Source organism: Pseudophryne corroboree, chromosome 6 (genome assembly GCF_028390025.1).
Source record: "Pseudophryne corroboree isolate aPseCor3 chromosome 6, aPseCor3.hap2, whole genome shotgun sequence".
Taxonomy (NCBI): Eukaryota; Metazoa; Chordata; class Amphibia; order Anura; family Myobatrachidae; genus Pseudophryne; species Pseudophryne corroboree.
This window is the reverse complement of record NC_086449.1, coordinates 788,092,417-788,113,548: the sequence shown is the minus strand read 5'-3', so window position 1 is coordinate 788,113,548 and position 21,132 is coordinate 788,092,417. Positions and strand designations below refer to the sequence as shown.

At 46.9% G+C, this 21,132-nt stretch overlaps 1 protein-coding gene across 1 annotated transcript in view; it reads left to right on the top strand.

Annotated features, from left to right (window-relative positions):
• The first annotated feature begins 2,005 nt into the window (after nucleotides 1-2,005).
• Nucleotides 2,006-21,132, top strand: part of LOC134935733 (uncharacterized) — a 42,954-nt gene continuing 23,827 nt past the window's right edge. The window contains exons 1-2 of the mRNA XM_063930586.1: nucleotides 2,006-2,071; nucleotides 5,353-5,589. Of these exons, the coding sequence (XP_063786656.1) occupies nucleotides 2,038-2,071; nucleotides 5,353-5,589 (271 nt within the window). The 5' untranslated portion in view covers nucleotides 2,006-2,037. The remainder of the gene's footprint in view (nucleotides 2,072-5,352; nucleotides 5,590-21,132) is intronic.

Genomic DNA, 21,132 nt, shown 5'->3' with positions numbered 1-21,132 from the left:
TGGTTTTTGCCGGGTTATCCAGGGATGCAGCTCGCTGTGCAAGGGACCCTGAAAAATAACCTGGGTACCCAGTGTCCTTGGAATCCAATCCAGGTAGCTATCTGGGTTAGTCCAGAAAGGGTTATGGGGCAATGTGAATGGATGACCAGGGTTCCGTTCAAACTCTATGGAGAGCCGGCTCACCAGTACTTGGAGATTATGTCAAGTCCACACACCGGCAGAGGAGAAGCCCCGACAATAACCCAGGTCCAGCATGCGGTGTGAAAGGGATATAACATAACAGTTGACAGTTGTTCATGTAAGTTGCATACAACATGTTACAAGCTGTAGCCACAGCTTGTTTCTGTCTTCTTGTCGTTTTCTAGTGTACCAGCATGTCTAGTTTTTGTTTATGGATCCCTTGTTTTGGATACCTGGATGGGGCTGTTATTTGCCACAGCAGTGGCTCATTCCTGTTTGCATTTTGCTCATGTATTTTATGTTAGATTTCTGTTTGCATGCCAGGATTTCTCATGTACTTGTTTAGAGTACTGTTGTTGGCCGCCTATGGTGAGTCTGTGTAATTGCAGCCTGTTTCCTATGTGTTCAGTCTCACCTGCCAGTAATTAGGCCATTACCTTGTGCCTGGCTTCCAGCTATCCTGATTGGGGCGTGCTTCCTTTATTACTCAGCTGGCCCTGCATCCAGAGCTGGTGATAGAAGTAGATTATTGTACCTGTATGTTCCTGGTTAGCTTCCTGCAAACCTGTTCCTGGTCCCTGTCTGTAATTTCTGGTTTCAGTCTGAACTCCTGATACCCTGGTCCTGGTTCCTGTTTGGATCGTGTCCAGTCAAGAGTCCTGTTCGGTTTCCAGTTCTGTCGGCCAGTCCTTGGAACTCTCCTGTGTCATTCCGTTGTGGTATCGTGAGTCTGCAGCTTTGCCGCATTCTGCGTCAGACGCCGCATCGTTATTACTTTTCTGTTGTGCTGTGACCTGGAGACTTTGACTGTTTGATTCTTGACCAGATCTTGCCAGCCGGTGTTCAGGTTTTCGTGGAGTATCCACGCTAACAGTTCTTTATTTATATATTTAACATCCCTGAGCATTGTTGCTCTCACTGTTTATTTGCTTATAACATCTAAAACCATTGTTGGTCTCATTATCACTCGTGCATTGGTGTCGCAGGGTTATGGGCCCTACACACTGGGCGATGTTACTGAAAGATATGATCGATCTCGTTCATTAATGAACGAGATACCGTTCATATCTTTCAGTGTGGAGGCACCAGCGATGAACGATGCGCGGCCTTGTGCTCGTTCATCGCTGGTGCCCTGTCGCTTGTGCATGCAGGCCAATATGGACGATCTTGTCCATATTTGCCTGCATTGCTATGGAGCCGGGTGACGGGGGAGTGAAGAAACTTCACTCCTCCCGTCACTGCCCCCCTGCTGCCTGTCGGCCGTATCCGCCATCGGGCAGCTCGGCGGTGGATCGCGCAATGTGTAGGCCCCATTAATTAGGTTCCCCCTTACTCACTCGCAGTCTCGGGTGGTGCCTTGTCACTTACTAAGACCGGGGGGCATCGGAGTTTGGGCGGACCTTCTTCGCCCATTCAAACGCGGCTGCGGTGGGCACAAGAACTTTAGCACCGCAGGCACCATACGACCACTAAGAGGGGTAACGGAGTCAGGGGTAGAGCACGAGTTGCCGCAGACATCAATTCTAGCTGCAGCTTTACCTGTGAGTACTGGAACTTCCCAGTTGTCACATACTCCCCTGAGTTCCAGGTACTCAATTCGTAACACAATAAAGGTGGTGGAGAATTATGTTCTTGTTCCTTTTATACACCTATTTTGTTTTAAGTAATATATTTCATGCTTCTTTTTTCTGAACATTTTTTTTTCGTCGGAGGAAGTGTTTTTTTATGTACTTTTAACGCTTTCACATTGTTAACTACATCCGTTTCATAGAACCTTTATTCTTCAGCCACAGTGATTTCACATCTTTTACAAACAAGATGGAAATGTGGTCAGTCCATGTCTCAGCAATCTGCCTGATGTTTTTGGCACCTAAGTTCATATCTTCCCTAGGTAAGTGTTCACTATATATACATACTGTATTCCTGTGTCATGGAACGGGTATTGACAAATTATGGTGAAGAATGCTAATTCTTCTGGCCATAGGCATGAGTACGTTTAAATGTAGCTCATATAATGGATACATTGTATATCTATCAACAGTGTATTTCTGCATAAACCTGTAATAGGAAATGATCAGTTATAAAGTCAGAAATCTCTGTGATGACATTGGACGAGCACACTTGGATATTAATGATTATAAGGGAATTGCAATGTGTTTTAGGGTTTAGATTCCGAGTAAACTGCAATAAGTGTGAATGTTTCTGACGAGATTAGCAACCTATGGGGGGACATTTACTAAGCAGTGATAAGAGTGGAGAAGTGAGCCAGTGGAGAAGTTGCCCATGGCAACCACTCAGCACTGAAGTAACATCTATAATTTGCATACTATAAAATGATACACAGAGCTGCTTATTGGTTGCCATGGGCAACTTCTCCACTGGCTCACTTCTCCGCTCTTATCACTGCTTAGTAAATGTCCCCCTATGTCCCCGTCTTTGTAAACACTTTAACATCTAATAAGGTTAATTCCTTGCCTTCAGCCTCACCGTCTTTGCTTTCTTCTGATCTACTCTGACTGATAAGCCCAAATATGCAGTCTGATGCATGTACTGGATGTTGTTAATGACTGTGCACAGGTGTACTCATTACTCACTGACATTGTAAAAGATCCACAGGTGGAGTTAATTATGTTACCTGTTATTCTGTGAGGAGACCTGGAAAACATGAACTGTTTGGGGTCATGAGGATCGAGCTTGAGAACCACTGGAGTAGGGCATACTTGCCGATATTCTGGCTTCCCTATCTGGGAGAAGGGGGGGTGTCAGCCAGGTCGGCACAGCAGAGGGCGTGGCGCAGCATAAGAGGATGTGGTGGGGGTGAATGACGCTATATAGGGGTGGAACTGGGGGCATGGCGCTACATGATAACGTCATAGGCCTGGGGCTGAAAATATTCAAGGACCTATTGTGATAATCGGGGAGGTGTGACAAGTGCTGTGTGGGTGTGGCCAGAGCCATGTGGGCGTGTACACCCTACAATATAAGCCCAATGTCTCCCTAATTATGTAAAAATATGCAAATTACATAATTTTGTGAGAAAAATAGAAAAATGATCTTACTAGTTATTATTTATGACTAACTATTTGGCCAGCTGATGGCTGGTGATCATGATGCTGTCATGATGATGGGCCTATTTTTATGTGGAGGCCTGGAGCTGGAGCTCCATCCGCCCCATTGTTAATCTGGCCCTGCCGATATGGAGACTGCACACGGTCCCCTTCTATCTTGATACATAGACAGAAGATATTCTTTGTCTTCAGACTTGGATTCGCTGATCACAGTGGAATAGTCTGTCGCTATTATACTTGTGACTTTATTTGTGAAAATCAGGTTTACATATTTCACTGAATTTCTCTGCTTTCTAACTAGCTTGATCTGGCCCCTACAACGATGTCACCGCGTGTGGTGCGCACCATGTGTTTTACGTCTGGCCCAGGCATTTCATTAAGGCACAGAATTCCCCCATCATTTTGGCAAATCCACACCGATGAAGATGACTTGTAGCAAACTAGGCGCATATAGTGCTGGTACATTTCGAGATGGGCAAACCCCTGAGAATGTGTGGAAGTACACTATGGAGGAGACCTTCTAAAGACGACAGGTTTATGTGTTGCCCATAGCAGTCAAACAGATTCTACCTATCATTTATCTACAGTAGCACATGCTATAAAACGGTAGCTGGAATCTGATTGGTTGCTATGGGCAACACCTTCACTTGACCTTTTTAGAAGATTTAATACACCTTTTCAGTAATGTGCCCCCATTTTATTAGCAACTTTCCAACAGGCCTTTAGGGGTCTATTCATAAAGCAGTGAATAGTGTGGAGAAGTGAGCCAGTGTAGAAGTTGCCTATGGCAACCAATCAGCATTGAAGTAACATTTATAATTTGCATACTATACAATTGTAAGGAGCAGCTGATTGGTTACCATAGGCAACTTCTCCACAGGCTCACTTCTCCACTCTTTTCACTGCTTCATGAATTAGTGACTTTTGTTTTAATGATCTAATATGGTGATTTAAGCTGAAATGCATGTAACTTTTAAAAGATGGTAGACTGGGCTGTCTCATTCCTCACCCCTAGCCAATTTATCATGGTAGCCTAAAGCTGAGTACACACTTGGTGATGTGTGTATCTGGCCAACATCACAGGCGATGGGACCTGCATTGGCAAGTTCATACACACTTACCGATGCGGGGGATGAAGCGACGGGGCATGCTATGCTGCATTCAACAGCACCGCATCACTAGCCATGTCTTCTGATTGACCCAGCAGTGGGGCCAACCAGAAATCATCGCTAACGATGGTGGGGGTGCGCACATCGGGCATACAAACTACAATCCATGCCAGAATGATATATCAGGCAATATATCGCCTAGTAGAGATGTAGCAACCTTCATTGTGGCTACATCTGCACCGTGGCGCGAAATCCACAGCGCGGCATTGGGAGTGTCTGGGAGCGCACATCATAGACGTGCCCCATTCGCATGAATGGGAGTGTCTTTTAATGCTGCATGGAGCGGATAGGCGCGGGCGTGCCTAGTCGCACTGAGAGTGCATGTTTGCGATGTAGCCACGCTAGATGAGCGTGACTACAACTGTATGTACCCATTTTTAAGCTTGGTAGTCACCCACTGCTACAGCTAGTTTGTTAATTTGTTGCAACAATGTTGCTGTATTGTTAGTCTAATAGGCCCTACACACTGGGCGATATCACTCAAAGATATGAACGATCTCATTCATTGTGGAGGCACCAGCGATGAACGATGCGTGGCCCCGCGCTCGTTCATCGCTGGTGCCCCGTCAGATGTGCATGCAGGCCAATATGGACGATCTTGTCCATATTTGCCTGCACTTCTATGGAGCCGTGTGACGGGGGGAGTGAAGAAACTTCACTCCCCCCCCGCCGCCGGGTCGCCCACCGGCCGTATCCGCTGTCGGGCAGCTCGGCGGCGGATTGTTAATGTGTAGGGCCTTTTAGCAATAATGCAGCAGTAACTTTAATACTACTTGCAAACCATTTTAGGATCAACTTGGGGGTATGAATTGCATAAATTACAAGCAGATTACTTGTTGCTCCCTTGAACACTTGACTTTCCTAAAATGTCAACATTATAAATGTTTTAATTTAGAATATTCGGACATCATCAAGGTCAATTTTCTTTTTTCCAGAAATAAAGCCAAGAAAAGTGCCCCGTGGGACTGATGTCACTCTGACTTGCCCATCGATAAAAGCAGACGCATCATCGCTTTCTGTTTCTGCTCCTTCAAAAAGTAACATAAGACAGTTTTATTACAACGAAACCTTGTACATCGTTATTTCAGATTTCTGCCAACAGCACAAAGGCCCCTATTTATGTGTAAAAGATGACAAAGTGTCCTCCGGAACAGTGTTAGATATGACCGAATGTGAGTACAGCCACTTACAATCATACGTACGCAAAACTGTATACTGGTTGGAGACCTGCATTATATATATGGCAGGGGTGGTCTTCTGTTTGCCGGCGGTCGGGCTCCCGGCGCTCAGTATACCGGCGCCGGGAGCCCGACCGCCGGCTTACCGACACTTATTTTCCCTCGTGGGGGTCCACGACCCCCATAGAGGGAGAATAAAATAGTGTGGCGCGCGTAGCGCGCCACCGTGCCCGTAGCGTGGCGAGCGCAGCGAGCCCGCAAGGGGCTCATTTGCGCTCGCCAAGCTGTCGGTAAGCCGGCGGTCGGGCTCCCGGCGCCGGGATGCTGGTCGCCGGGAGCCCGACCGCCGGCCACCCGTAGTGAACCCATATGGCAGATGTTGTATGCTGTTACACTTTAATGGATGTGAAATCTAAAATTCAAATCTTTTTATATAAAAGGGTTAATAACAATACAGTGTTTGCAACTGAAATACAGAAATGCCACATTTTATGTATGAGAGATTTGGATGGTCCCGGATTTCCCCTTTACTTTTTGAATGAGCAAGCCTGCCCATAGTTAATTAGTTGATATTAAGCATAGCCTTTATATCAATTACATAAGTAAATCCAGATTAAGGGGGGAATTCATTTGATAGTTACTGAAAAGTTTTCGCAACAAAAAAAGGGACTTTACTGAAATGGTGTTATCAGGCAACTCAATGGTGTCCCATTTTTTTCAAGCAAAAAACTGAACAGTTTCCTTGCAAAAAGATTTGCGATTGTGGCCACGAAAAAACTGCACGCTTCGGGGATCTTGTTTCTCTTGCCTCCAGGCAGGTAAAACAAATTCCCTGATAATGCCGGCTATCGGGAAAAATTCAATTACCCCCCCTCTCCCTCCCCCTCGTGGATCAACTAGCCGTGGTAATTTACTGTGGCTAAATAAATTCCCCCCTAACTCCGTTAAATGTGAACAGAATCTCATGAAATAGATCACACTGACATATCTGCAAATACATAAAGCAACTGAATTTTAACTCTGAATTTTGAATTATGGCCTTCTGGTCTATTGGCTAAATCTGCAGACCAATAAAACATTAGGCTTATTCACCATTAGTCTTAAGTATTGTTTAGACATCCTTAAAGAGTCTTCCCTTTTTTGTATCTTTTATGAGTTTTTCAGCTTTCATTGGACCTTATTCATTAAGGAATGCAAATTCTGTTTTTTATCAGAATTTGCAGTTCTTTTACTCGCATACTGGAGGCCGCCTATTGCAGGGAAGGCCATCCAACATGGCCGCCCATTGCAGGGCAAGGCCGCCCAACATGGTCACCCACCCACTGCGATCATGCTGAACTTGCGTCGCGATTGCAATTTCAGAGTAATCGTAGAAATTCTGGAAGCCTTCTGCCGGCGTAGCCTGACTGTAACAACATGAGGCCCGGCGTTATTTTTACGATCGGAGTGGCTGCATGTGACAACACACAGCCACCCTGTTAACGCCGCCGACATGCCCACTGTTTGTGCCGACCCCCCCCCCCCCCATTTCCCTGCTGCTGTCCCCGCAAGGCTATGTCTTGGAAACGGAGCGTTGCCACCCCGCAAACGCCTCTGTCTGTCAATTGGGTGCATGTGCTGGACCAGATCTGCGCATGCATCCGCGGGGCGAACGCAAAAATTCCGTTTGGCTCACAGATTGCGATCCAACCTGAATTAGCCCCATAGTTTGTTGAAGTTTATTTTTTTTTAAATGTTGTAGAGATTCCATTTTCCTTTTAAGTGTTCATTTTAACAAATTCATCTTTTCTGATTGCTTCTGGAGTCATCCCAGGAAGCAGAAGATTATGAATACATCAATGCATTTTCAAGAAAATAATCCAGCAAACCATTAGAATAAAGAATACAATTATGAGGCTAATAATAGCCAATCTGATGAGTTTTCAGGTGTACCCTGGTCACGGTCTGACCAGGCAATACTATGGCGAGAGTTGCTACTGTAGATTTTGGATTTAGCCAGTGGAGAAGTTGCCTATGGCAACCAATCAGCATTGACATAACATTTAGAATTTGCATACTATAAAATTATACAGAGAAGCTGATTGGTTTCCATGGGCAAGTTCTCCACTGGTTTACTTCTCCACTCTTCACTGCTTAGTACATCTCCCCCTATATTTTGAAGGAATGAAGTTTACGGGACTATTCCTTGTAAAGGTAATATCTGCTTACCTTGCAGCCCCAATGTGGCCCGCCAACCTCTTACACTAATATGGGGACCTACATTCATTAAACTGTGAAAAATTTTTTTTCCCAGAGTTTGATTGCAGGAAATGACATCATCTTCAGAAAGCGTTGGTTCTGGGGCCCTGTGCCCCGTCTGGACGTGCACTTGTGTAAACTCAGTTCATGCATGTACGGTAACACGGGCAGGTCAAACCTGACAGTTTAAACTTTTGTTGCTAGTAATTACAGGGTAAAACATTTTGACAGGGGTAGGGCACAAGGGCATAGCAGCTGTCCCCGCTCCAGAGCAATATTGAATTGCTTTGTTAGTTTGGTATCCACCGCTACAACTGATGTGGCTGAACGATGAATGGACCTGCAAATGAAGAGTTATATATAGATGAAAACCCTTTTTGACTGTTGACCCTATGGTGTAGACCTAATTACTGCCTAGCTTTTTAATGTCTATCTTCTGTATCACACCCCTTTGTTCAGTGAAGTATTCATGAAAATAAGATTTTACTCACCGGTAAATCTATTTCTCGTAGTCCGTAGTGGATGCTGGGAACTCCGTAAGGACCATGGGGAATAGCGGCTCCGCAGGAGACTGGGCACAACTAAAGAAAGCTTTAGGTCACCTGGTGTGCACTGGCTCCTCCCACTATGACCCTCCTCCAAGCCTCAGTTAGGACACTGTGCCCGGACGAGCTGACATAATAAGGAAGGATTTTGAATCCCGGGTAAGACTCCTACCAGCCACACCAATCACACCGTATAACTCGTGATACTACACCCAGTTAACAGTATGAATATAACTGAGCCTCTCAACAGATGGCTCAACAATAACCCTTTAGTTAGGCAATAACTATGTACAAGTATTGCAGACAATCCGCACTTGGGATGGGCGCCCAGCATCCACTACGGACTACGAGAAATAGATTTACCGGTGAGTAAAATCTTATTTTCTCTGACGTCCTAGTGGATGATGGGAACTCCGTAAGGACCATGGGGATTATACCAAAGCTCCCAAACGGGCGGGAGAGTGCGGATGACTCTGCAGCACCGAATGAGAGAACTCCAGGTCCTCCTCAGCCAGGGTATCAATTTTGTAGAATTTAGCAAACGTGTTTGCCCCTGACCAAGTTGCAGCTCGGCAAAGTTGGAAAGCCGAGACCCCTCGGGCAGCTGCCCAAGATGAGCCTACCTTCCTTGTGGAATGGGCTTTTACAGATTTTGGCTGCGGTAGTCCAGCCGCAGAATGCGCCAGCTGAATTGTGCTACAAATCCAGCGAGCAATAGTCTGCTTAGAAGCAGGAGCACCCAGTTTGCTGGGTGCATACAGGATAAACAGCGAGTCAGGTCTCCTGACTCTAGCCGTCCTGGAAACATAATTTTTCAAGGGCCTGACTACGTCCAGTAACTTGGAATCCTCCAAGTCCCTAGTAGCCGCAGGCACTACAATAGTTGGTTCAAGTGAAAAGCTGATATCACCTTAGGGAGAAACTGGGGACGAGTCCTCAATTCTGCCCTATCCATATGGAAAATCAGATAAGGACTTTTATATGACAAAGCCGCCAATTCTGATACACGCCTGGCCGAAGCCAAGGCCAATAACATGACCACTTTCCGCGTGAGATATTTTAGATCCCCGGTTTTTAGTGGCTCACACCAATGTGATTTTAAGAAACTCAACACCACGTTGAGAACCCAAGGTGCCACTGGAGGCACAACCGGGGGCTGAATATGCAGCACTCCTTTTACAATGTCTGAACTTCAGGTACTGAAGCTAGTTCTTTTTGGAAGAAAATCGACAGAGCCGAGATCTGTACCTTAATGGAGCCTAATTTTAGGCCCATAGACACTCCTGCTTGTAGGAAATGCAGAAATCGACCTAGTTGAAATTCCTCTGTTGGGGCCTTTTTGGCCTCACACCAAGCAACATATTTTCGCCATATGCGGTGATAATGTTTTGCAGTTACATCTTTCCTGGCTTGAATCAGCGTAGGAATGACTTCCTCCGGAATGCCCTTTTCCTTTAGGATCCGGCGTTCAACCGCCATGCCGTCAAAACGTAGCCGCGGTAAGTCTTGGAACAGACAGGGCCCCTGCTGCCGCAGGTCCTGTCTGAGCGGCAGAGGCCATGGGTCCTCTGATATAATTTCTTGAAGTTCTGGGTACCAAGCTCTTCTTGGCCAATCCGGAACCACGAGTATCGTTCTTACTCCTCGCCTTCCTATTATTCTCAGTACCTTTTGTATGAGAGGCAGAGGGAGGAACACATAAACCGACTGGTACACCTACGGTGTTACCAGAGCGTCCACAGCTATCGCCTGAGGGTCCTTTGACCTGGCGCAATATCTTTTATAGCTTTTTGTTGAGGCGGGACGCCATCATGTCCACCTGTGGCCTTTCCCAATGGTGTACAATCCTTTGGAAGACTTCTGGATGAAATCCCCACTCTCCCGGGTGAAGGTCGTGTCCGCTGAGAAGATCTGCTTCCCAGTCGTCCACTCCGGGAATGAACACTGCTGACAGTGTTAACACATGATTTTCCGCCCATCGGAGAATCCTTGTGGCTTCTGCCATCGCCATCCTGCTTCTTGTGCCGCCCCGTTGGTTTACATGGGCGACTGCCGTGATGTTGTCTGATTGGATCAGTACCGGCTGGTTTTGAAGCAGAGGCCTTGCCTGACTCAGGGCATTGTAAATGGCCCTCAGTTCCAGAATATTTATGTGTAGGAAAGTCACTTGACTTGACCAAAGTCCCTGGAAGTTTTTTTCCTGTGTGACTGCCCCCCAGCCTCAAAGGCTGGCATCCATGGTCACTAGGACCTAGTCCTGTATGCCGAACCTGCGGCCCTCTTGCATGGAACCTGCCGAATGGGATTGCTTCGTAGGAAGCTACCATTTTTTCCCAGGACTCGCGTGCAATGATGCACCGATACCTGTTTTTGCTTCAGGAGGTCTCTGACTAGAGATGACAGTTCCTTGGCTTTCTCCTCCGGGAGAAACACTTATTTCTGTTCTGTGTCCAGAACCATCCCCAGGAACAGTAGACGTGTCGTAGGAACCAGCTGTGACTTTGGACTGTTTAGAATCCAACCGTGCTGTTGTAGCACTTTCCAAAATAGTGCTACCCCGACTAGCAACTGCTCCTTGGACCTTGCCCTTATAAGGATATTGTCCAAGTACGGGATAATTAAAACTCCCTTTTTTCGAAGGAGTATCATCATTTTGGCCATTACCTTGGTAAACACCCTCGGTGCCATGTACAGTCCAAACGGCAGTGTCTGGACTTGGTAATGGTAATCCTGTACCACAAATCTGAGGTACTCCTGGCGAGGATGGTAAATGGGGACATGCAGGTAAGCATCCTTGATGTCCCGGGATCCCATGTAATCCCCCTCGTCCAGGCTTGCAATAACCGCCCTGAGCGATTCCATCTTGAACTTGAATTTTTTTATGTATGTGTTCAAGGATTTTAAATATAAAATGGGTCACACCGAACCATGCGGTTTCGGTACCCCAAACCGTGTGGAATAGTAACCCCGTCCTTGTTGAAGTAGGGGCACCTTGAGTATTACCTGCTGGGAATACAGCTTATTAATTGCCTCTAGCGCAGCCTCCCTGCCTGAGGGAGTTGTCGGCAAGGCATATTTGAGGAAACGGCGGGGGGGGAGACATCTCGAATTCCAGCTTGTACCCCTGAAATACTACTTGAATGAAACAGGGATCCACCTGTGAGCGACCCCACTGATCGCTGAAATTTTTGAGACGGCCCCCCACCGTACCTGGCTACACCTGTGGAGCCCCCGCGTCATGCTGTGGACTCAGAGGAAGCGAGAGAAGAATTTTGATTCTGGGAACAGGCTGACTGGTGCAGCTTTTTCCCTCTCCCCATGTCTCTGTACAGAAAGGAAGCGCCTTTGACCCGCTTGCTTTTCTGAAGCCGAAAGGACTGTACCTGATAATACAGTGCTTTCTTAGTCTGTGAGGAAACCTGAGGTAATGGATACGAGGTCCCAGAGACCATCCCCAAATAATTCCTCACCCTTATAAGGCAGAGTCTCTATGCGCCTTTTAAAGTCAGCATCACCTGTCCAGTGACAGGTCTCTAATACCCTCCTGACAGAATGGTCATTACATTCATTTTGGATGCCAGCCGGCAAAATATCCCTCTGTGCATCCCTCATATATAAGACGACGTCTTTTATATGTTCTCATGTGTGACAGGGTCACCGACCACGCTGCAGCAGCACGATCTGCAGGTCTCAGTCTAGTACCTGAGTGTGTAAATACAGACTTCAGGATAGCCTCCTGCTTTTTATCAAAAGGTACCTTCAAAGTGGCCGTTCCTAAAACGGCAGTGCCACCTTTTTTGACAACCGTGTGAGCGCCTTATCCACCCTAGGGGATATCTCCCAGCGTAACTTATCCTCTGGCGGGAAAGGGTACGCCATCAGTAACTTTTTAGAAATTACCAGTTTCTTATCGGGGGGAACCCACGCTTTTCACACACTTCATTCATTCATCTGATGGGGGAACAAAACACTGCCTGCTTTTTCTCCCCAAACATAAAACCCTTTTTTAGTGGTACTTGGGTTAATGTCAGAAATGTGTAACACATTTTTTATTGCCGGGATTAAGTCACGGATGTTCCTAGTGGATTGTGTATATGTCTCAACCTTGTCGACACTGGAGGCAGACTCCGTGTCGACATCTGTGTCTGCCATCTGAGTGAGCGGGCGTTTTTTTGAGCCCCTGATGGCCTTTGAGACGCCTGGGCAGGCGCGGGCTGAGAAGCCGGCTGTCCCACAGCTGTTACGTCATCCACCCTTTTATGTAAGGAGTTGACACTGTCGGTTAATACCTTTCACCTAACCATCCACTCTGGTGTCGGCCCCACAGGGGGCGACATCACATTTATCGGCATCTGCTCCGTCACCATATAAGCCTCCTCATTAAACATGTCGACACAGCTGTACCGACACACCGCACACACACAGGGAATGCTCTGACAGGGGTATTTACCACATATATAGCCTCTGGGGCTATATATTGTAGAGATGAGCGCCTGAAATTTTTCGGGTTTTGTGTTTTGGTTTTGGGTTCGGTTCCGCGGCCGTGTTTTGGGTTCGAACGCGTTTTGGCAAAACCTCACCGAATTATTTTTGTCGGATTCGGGTGTGTTTTGGATTCGGGTGTTTTTTTCCAAAAACACTAAAAAACAGCTTAAATCATAGAATTTGGGGGTCATTTTGATCCCAAAGTATTATTAACCTCAAAAACCATAATTTACACTCATTTTCAGTCTATTCTGAATACCTCACACCTCACAATATTATTTTTAGTCCTAAAATTTGCACCGAGGTCGCTGTGTGAGTAAGATAAGCGACCCTAGTGGCCGACACAAACACCGGGCCCATCTAGGAGTGGCACTGCAGTGTCACGCAGGATGTCCCTTCCAAAAAACCCTCCCCAAACAGCACATGACGCAAAGAAAAAAAGAGGCGCAATGAGGTAGCTGTGTGAGTAAGATTAGCGACCCTAGTGGCCGACACAAACACCGGGCCCATCTAGGAGTGGCACTGCAGTGTCACGCAGGATGGCCCTTCCAAAAAACCCTCCCCAAACAGCACATGACGCAAAGAAAAAAAGAGGCGCAATGAGGTAGCTGACTATGTGAGTAAGATTAGCGACCCTAGTGGCCGACACAAACACCGGGCCCATTTAGGAGTGGCACTGCAGTGTCACGCAGGATGTCCCTTCCAAAAAACCCTCCCCAATCAGCACATGATGCAAAGAAAAAGAAAAGAAAAAAGAGGTGCAAGATGGAATTATCCTTGGGCCCTCCCACCCACCCTTATGTTGTATAAACAAAACAGGACATGCACACTTTAACCAACCCATCATTTCAGTGACAGGGTCTGCCACACGACTGTGACTGATATGACGGGTTGGTTTGGACCCCCCCCAAAAAAGAAGCAATTAATCTCTCCTTGCACAAACTGGCTCTACAGAGGCAAGATGTCCACCTCATCTTCACCCTCCGATATATCACCGTGTACATCCCCCTCCTCACAGATTATCAATTCGTCCCCACTGGAATCCACCATCTCAGCTCCCTGTGTACTTTGTGGAGGCAATTGCTGCTGGTCAATGTCTCCGCGGAGGAATTGATTATAATTCATTTTAATGAACATCATCTTCTCCACATTTTCTGGATGTAACCTCGTACGCCGATTGCTGACAAGGTGAGCGGCGGCACTAAACACTCTTTCGGAGTACACACTTGTGGGAGGGCAACTTAGGTAGAATAAAGCCAGTTTGTGCAAGGGCCTCCAAATTGCCTCTTTTTCCTGCCAGTATAAGTACGGACTGTGTGACGTGCCTACTTGGATGCGGTCACTCATATAATCCTCCACCATTCTATCAATGTTGAGAGAATCATATGCAGTGACAGTAGACGACATGTCCGTAATCGTTGTCAGGTCCTTCAGTCCGGACCAGATGTCAGCATCAGCAGTCGCTCCAGACTGCCCTGCATCACCGCCAGCGGGTGGGCTCGGAATTCTGAGCCTTTTCCTCGCACCCCCAGTTGCGGGAGAATGTGAAGGAGGAGATGTTGACAGGTCGCGTTCCGCTTGACTTGACAATTTTGTCACCAGCAGGTCTTTCAACCCCAGCAGACCTGTGTCTGCCGGAAAGAGAGATCCAAGGTAGGCTTTAAATCTAGGATCGAGCACGGTGGCCAAAATGTAGTGCTCTGATTTCAACAGATTGACCACCCGTGAATCCTTGTTAAGCGAATTAAGGGCTGCATCCACAAGTCCCACATGCCTAGCGGAATCGCTCCCTTTTAGCTCCTTCTTCAATGCCTCCAGCTTCTTCTGCAAAAGCCTGATGAGGGGAATGACCTGACTCAGGCTGGCAGTGTCTGAACTGACTTCACGTGTGGCAAGTTCAAAGGGCATCAGAACCTTGCACAACGTTGAAATCATTCTCCACTGCACTTGAGACAGGTGCATTCCATCTCCTATATCGTGCTCAATTGTATAGGCTTGAATGGCCTTTTGCTGCTCCTCCAACCTCTGAAGCATATAGAGGGTTGAATTCCACCTCGTTACCACTTCTTGCTTCAGATGATGGCAGGGCAGGTTCAGTAGTTTTTGGTGGTGCTCCAGTCTTCTGTACGTGGTGCCTGTACGCCGAAAGTGTCCCGCAATTTTTCTGGCCACCGACAGCATCTCTTGCACGCCCCTGTCGTTTTTTAAAAAATTCTGCACCACCAAATTCAAGGTATGTGCAAAACATGGGACGTGCTGGAATTTGCCCATATTTAATGCACACACAATATTGCTGGCGTTGTCCGATGCCACAAATCCACAGGAGAGTCCAATTGGGGTAAGCCATTCCGCGATGATCTTCCTCAGTTGCCGTAAGAGGTTTTCAGCTGTGTGCGTATTCTGGAAAGCGGTGATACAAAGCGTAGCCTGCCTAGGAAAGAGTTGGCGTTTGCGAGATGCTGCTACTGGTGCCGCCGCTGCTGTTCTTGCGGCGGGAGTCCATACATCTACCCAGTGGGCTGTCACAGTCATATAGTCCTGACCCTGCCCTGCTCCACTTGTCCACATGTCCGTGGTTAAGTGGACATTGGGTACAACTGCATTTTTTAGGAGACTGGTGAGTCTTTTTCTGACGTCCGTGTACATTCTCGGTATCGCCTGCCTAGAGAAGTGGAACCTAGATGGTATTTGGTAACGGGGGCACACTGCCTCAATAAATTGTCTAGTTCCCTGTGAACTAACGGCGGATACCGGACGCACGTCTAACACCAACATAGTTGTCAAGGACTCAGTTATCCGCTTTGCAGTAGGATGACTGCAGTGATATTTCATCTTCCTCGCAAAGGACTGTTGAACAGTCAATTGCTTACTGGAAGTAGTACAAGTGGGCTTACGACTTCCCCTCTGGGATGACCATCGACTCCCAGCGGCAACAACAGCAGCGCCAGCAGCAGTAGGCGTTACACGCAAGGATGCATCGGAGGAATCCCAGGCAGGAGAGGACTCGTCAGACTTGCCAGTGACATGGCCTGCAGGACTATTGGCATTCCTGGGGAAGGAGGAAATTGACACTGAGGGAGTTGGTGGGGTGGTTTGCGTGAGCTTGGTTACAAGAGGAAGGGATTTACTGGTCAGTGGACTGCTTCCGCTGTCACCCAAAGTTTTTGAACTTGTCACTGACTTATTATGAATGCGCTGCAGGTGACGTATAAGGGAGGATGTTCCGAGGTGGTTAACGTCCTTACCCCTACTTATTACAGCTTGACAAAGGGAACACACGGCTTGACACCTGTTGTCCGCATTTCTGGTGAAATACCTCCACACCGAAGAGCTGATTTTTTTGGTATTTTCACCTGGCATGTCAACGGCCATATTCCTCCCACGGACAACAGGTGTCTCCCCGGGTGCCTGACTTAAACAAACCACCTCACCATCAGAATCCTCCTGGTCAATTTCCTCCCCAGCGCCAGCAACACCCATATCCTCCTCATCCTGGTGTACTTCAACACTGACATCTTCAATCTGACTATCAGGAACTGGACTGCGGGTGCTCCTTCCAGCACTTGCAGGGGGCGTGCAAATGGTGGAAGGCGCATGCTCTTCACGTCCAGTGTTGGGAAGGTCAGGCATCGCAACCGACACAATTGGACTCTCCTTGTGGATTTGGGATTTCAAAGAACGCACAGTTCTTTGCGGTGCTTTTGCCAGCTTGAGTCTTTTCAGTTTTCTAGCGAGAGGCTGAGTGCTTCCATCCTCATGTGAAGCTGAACCACTAGCCATGAACATAGGCCAGGGCCTCAGCCGTTCCTTGCCACTCCGTGTGGTAAATGGCATATTGGCAAGTTTACGCTTCTCCTCCGACAATTTTATTTTAGGTTTTGGAGTCCTTTTTTTACTGATATTTGGTGTTTTGGTTTTGACATGCTCTGTACTATGCCATTGGGCATCGGCCTTGGCAGACGACGTTGCTGGCATTTCATCGTCTCGGCCATGACTAGTGGCAGCAGCTTCAGCACGAGGTGGAAGTGGATCTTGATCTTTCCCTAATTTTGGAACCTCAACATTTTTGTTCTCCATATTTTAATAGGCACAACTAAAAGGCACCTCAGGTAAACAATGCAGATGGATGGATTGGATACTAGTATACAATTATGGACGGGCTGCCGAGTGCCGACACAGAGGTAGCCACAGCCGTGAACTACCGCACTGTACTGTGTCTGCTGCTAATATATAGACTGGTTGATAAAGAGATAGTATACTCGTAACTAGTATGTATGTATAAAGAAAGAAAAAAAAACCACGGTTAGGTCACTGGTATATACAATTATGGACGGGCTGCGGAGTGCCGACACAGAGGTAGCCACAGCCGTGAACTACCGCACTGTACTGTGTCTGCTGCTAATATATAGACTGGTTGATAAAGAGATAGTATACTCGTAACTAGTATGTATGTATAAAGAAAGAAAAAAAAACCACGGTTAGGTGGTATATACAATTATGGACGGGCTGCCGAGTGCCGACACAGAGGTAGCCACAGCCGTGAACTACCGCACTGTACTGTGTCTGCTGCTAATATATAGACTGGTTGATAAAGAGATAGTATACTCGTAACTAGTATGTATGTATAAAGAAAGAAAAAAAAACCACGGTTAGGTCACTGGTATATACAATTATGGACGGGCTGCCGAGTGCCGACACAGAGGTAGCCACAGTCGTGAACTACCGCACTGTACTGTGTCTGCTGCTAATATATAGACTGGTTGATAAAGAGATAGTATACTCGTAACTAGTATGTATGTATAAAGAAAGAAAAAAAAACCACGGTTAGGTCACTGGTATATACAATTATGGACGGGCTGCTGAGTGCCGACACAGAGGTAGCCACAGCCGTGAACTACCGCACTGTACTGTGTCTGCTGCTAATATATAGACTGGTTGATAAAGAGATAGTATACTCGTAACTAGTATGTATGTATAAAGAAAGAAAAAAAAACCACGGTTAGGTCACTGGTATATACAATTATGGACGGGCTGCGGAGTGCCGACACAGAGGTAGCCACAGCCGTGAACTACCGCACTGTACTGTGTCTGCTGCTAATATATAGACTGGTTGATAAAGAGATAGTATACTCGTAACTAGTATGTATGTATAAAGAAAGAAAAAAAAAACCACGGTTAGGTGGTATATACAATTATGGACGGGCTGCCGAGTGCCGACACAGAGGTAGCCACAGCCGTGAACTACCGCACTGTACTGTGTCTGCTGCTAATATATAGACTGGTTGATAAAGAGATAGTATACTCGTAACTAGTATGTATGTATAAAGAAAGAAAAAAAAACCACGGTTAGGTCACTGGTATATACAATTATGGACGGGCTGCCGAGTGCCGACACAGAGGTAGCCACAGCCGTGAACTACCGCACTGTACACTGGTTGATAAAGAGATAGTAGTATACTCGTAACAACTAGTATGACGACGGTATAAAGAATGAAAAAAAAACCACGGTTAGGTGGTATATAATACAATTATGGTTGGACGGACTGCCTGCCGAGTGCCGACACAGAGGTAGCCACAGCCGTGAACTACCGCACTGTACACTGGTTGATAAAGAGATAGTAGTATACTCGTAACAACTAGTATGACGACGGTATAAAGAATGAAAAAAAAACCACGGTTAGGTGGTATATAATACAATTATGGTTGGACGGACTGCCTGCCGAGTGCCGACACAGAGGTAGCCACAGCCGTGAACTACCGCACTGTACACTGGTTGATAAAGAGATAGTAGTATACTCGTAACAACTAGTATGACGACGGTATAAAGAACGAAAAAAAAAACCACGGTTAGGTGGTATATATTATAATACAATTATGGATGGACGGACTGCCTGCCGAGTTCCGACACAGAGGTAGCCACAGCCGTGAACTACCGCACTGTACACTGGTTGATAAAGAGATAGTAGTATACTCGTAACAACTAGTATGACGACGGTATAAAGAACGAAAAAAAAACCACGGTTAGGTGGTATATATTATAATACAATTATGGATGGACGGACTGCCTGCCGAGTTCCGACACAGAGGTAGCCACAGCCGTGAACTACCGCACTGTACACTGGTTGATAAAGAGATAGTAGTATACTCGTAACAACTAGTATGACTATGACGACGGTATAAAGAAAGAAAAAAAAAACCACGGTTAGGTGGTATATAATACAATTATGGATGGACGGACTGCCTGCCGAGTGCCGACACAGAGGTAGCCACAGCCGTGAACTACCGCACTGTACTGTGTCTGCTGCTAATATAGACTGGTTGATAAAGAGATAGTATACAATACTACTAATATACTGGTGGTCAGGCACTGGTCACCACTAGTCACACTGGCAGTGGCACTCCTGCAGCAAAAGTGTGCACTGTTTAATTTTAATATAATATTATTTATCATGTACTCCTGGCTCCTGCTATAACAACCTGCAGTGCTCCCCAGTCTCCCCCACAATTATAAGCTTTATATACAATACATTGATGTGCAGCACACTGGGCTGAGCAGTGCACACAGACTGAGTCACTGTGTGACTGTGTATCGTTTTTTTCAGGCAGAGAACGGATATATTAAATAAAACAAACAACTGCACTGTCTCTGGTGGTCACTGGTCACTGTGGTCGTCAGTCACTAAACTCTGTCTGCACTCTGCACTCTCTTCTAATCTACAGTATCACAGCAATCTCTCTCTCTCTCTCTCTTCTAAATCTAATCTAAATGGAGAGGACGCCAGCCACGTCCTCTCCCTATCAATCTCAATGCACGTGTGAAAATGGCGGCGACGCGCGGCTCCTTATATAGAATCCGAGTCTCGCGAGAATCCGACAGCGTCATGATGACGTTCGGGCGCGCTCGGGTTAACCGAGCAAGGCGGGAAGATCCGAGTCGCTCGGACCCGTGAAAAAAAAAGTGAAGTTCGTGCGGGTTCGGATTCAAAGAAACCGAACCCGCTCATCTCTAATATATTGTGGTATTTTTGCCAGCCAAGGTGTTAATATTGCTGCTCAGGGCGCCCCCCCCCAAGCGCCCTGCACCCTCAGTGACCGGAGTGTGAAGTGTGCATGAGGAGCAATGGCGCACAGCTGCAGTGCTGTGCGCTACCTTGGTGAAGACTGATGTCTTCTGCCGCCGATTTTCCGGACCTCTTCTTGCTTCTGGCTCTGTAAGGGGGACGGCGGTGAGGCTCCGGGACCGAACACCAAGGACTGGGCCTGCGGTCGATCCCTCTGGAGCTAATGGTGTCCAGTAGCCTAAGAAGCCCAATCCGGCTGCAAGCAGGCGAGTTCGCTTCTTCTCCCCTTAGTACCTCGCTGCAGTGAGCCTGTTGCCAGCAGGTCTCACTGAAAATAAAAAACCTAAATCTATACTTTCTTTCTAAGGGCTCAGGAGAGCCCCTAGTGTGCATCCAACCTCGGCCGGGCACAAAATCTAACTGAGGCTTGGAGGAGGGTCATAGTGGGAGGAGCCAGTGCACACCAGGTGACCTAAAGCTTTCTTTAGTTGTGCCCAGTCTCCTGCGGAGCCGCTATTCCCCATGGTCCTTACGGAGTTCCCAGCATCCACTAGGACGTCAGAGAAATGTTAATTTATGTGTTCTATTCTTTAGCTATCGGGGAAGCCTAATTCTGTTTAGCAATACCCAATTTGCAAAGTGAAGCAGGCCACCCTTATGTTAGAATGCTTGAAATTTGCTGACGCAGTAAGATGGAATGGAAACCCCCAATTAAAATTACGCCTGTTGTTATAGTATCTGTAATGGGTTTCCTATGGCAATGCCTGTATAAGGCTAAAAGAGCAATGTCTTGTTAAATCGTAATTTTAATAAGATCAACTTTCAATACTTTGACCACTTTCAGGCTGTGTTTTGAGTGCTTGAAGGGAGTTGGTTCAGTCTGCCAGTGCATTATTTAGTCATAGTTTCCACTAAATGTTTCAGTTGTGTTTGAAATAATACCCTCTAAGGGAGGGATGCAATCAATTTGCCAGCTGTTAGGATCCCGGCGGTCAGGATACCGACGTTGGAATCCCGACAGCTGACCATGCAAGCAGCCAGAATCCCGGCGCACAGGGGCTTTTCCCGATCGTTGGTGTCCACCCATAGAGCGAGAATAGAACCTGTGGCGAGTAAAGTGATCCTCCGAGCCCGCAGTGTGGCGAGCGCAGTTAGCCTGCAAGGAGACTCTTAGCAATTGCCCTGGTACCGGCATCCTAGCATCTTGA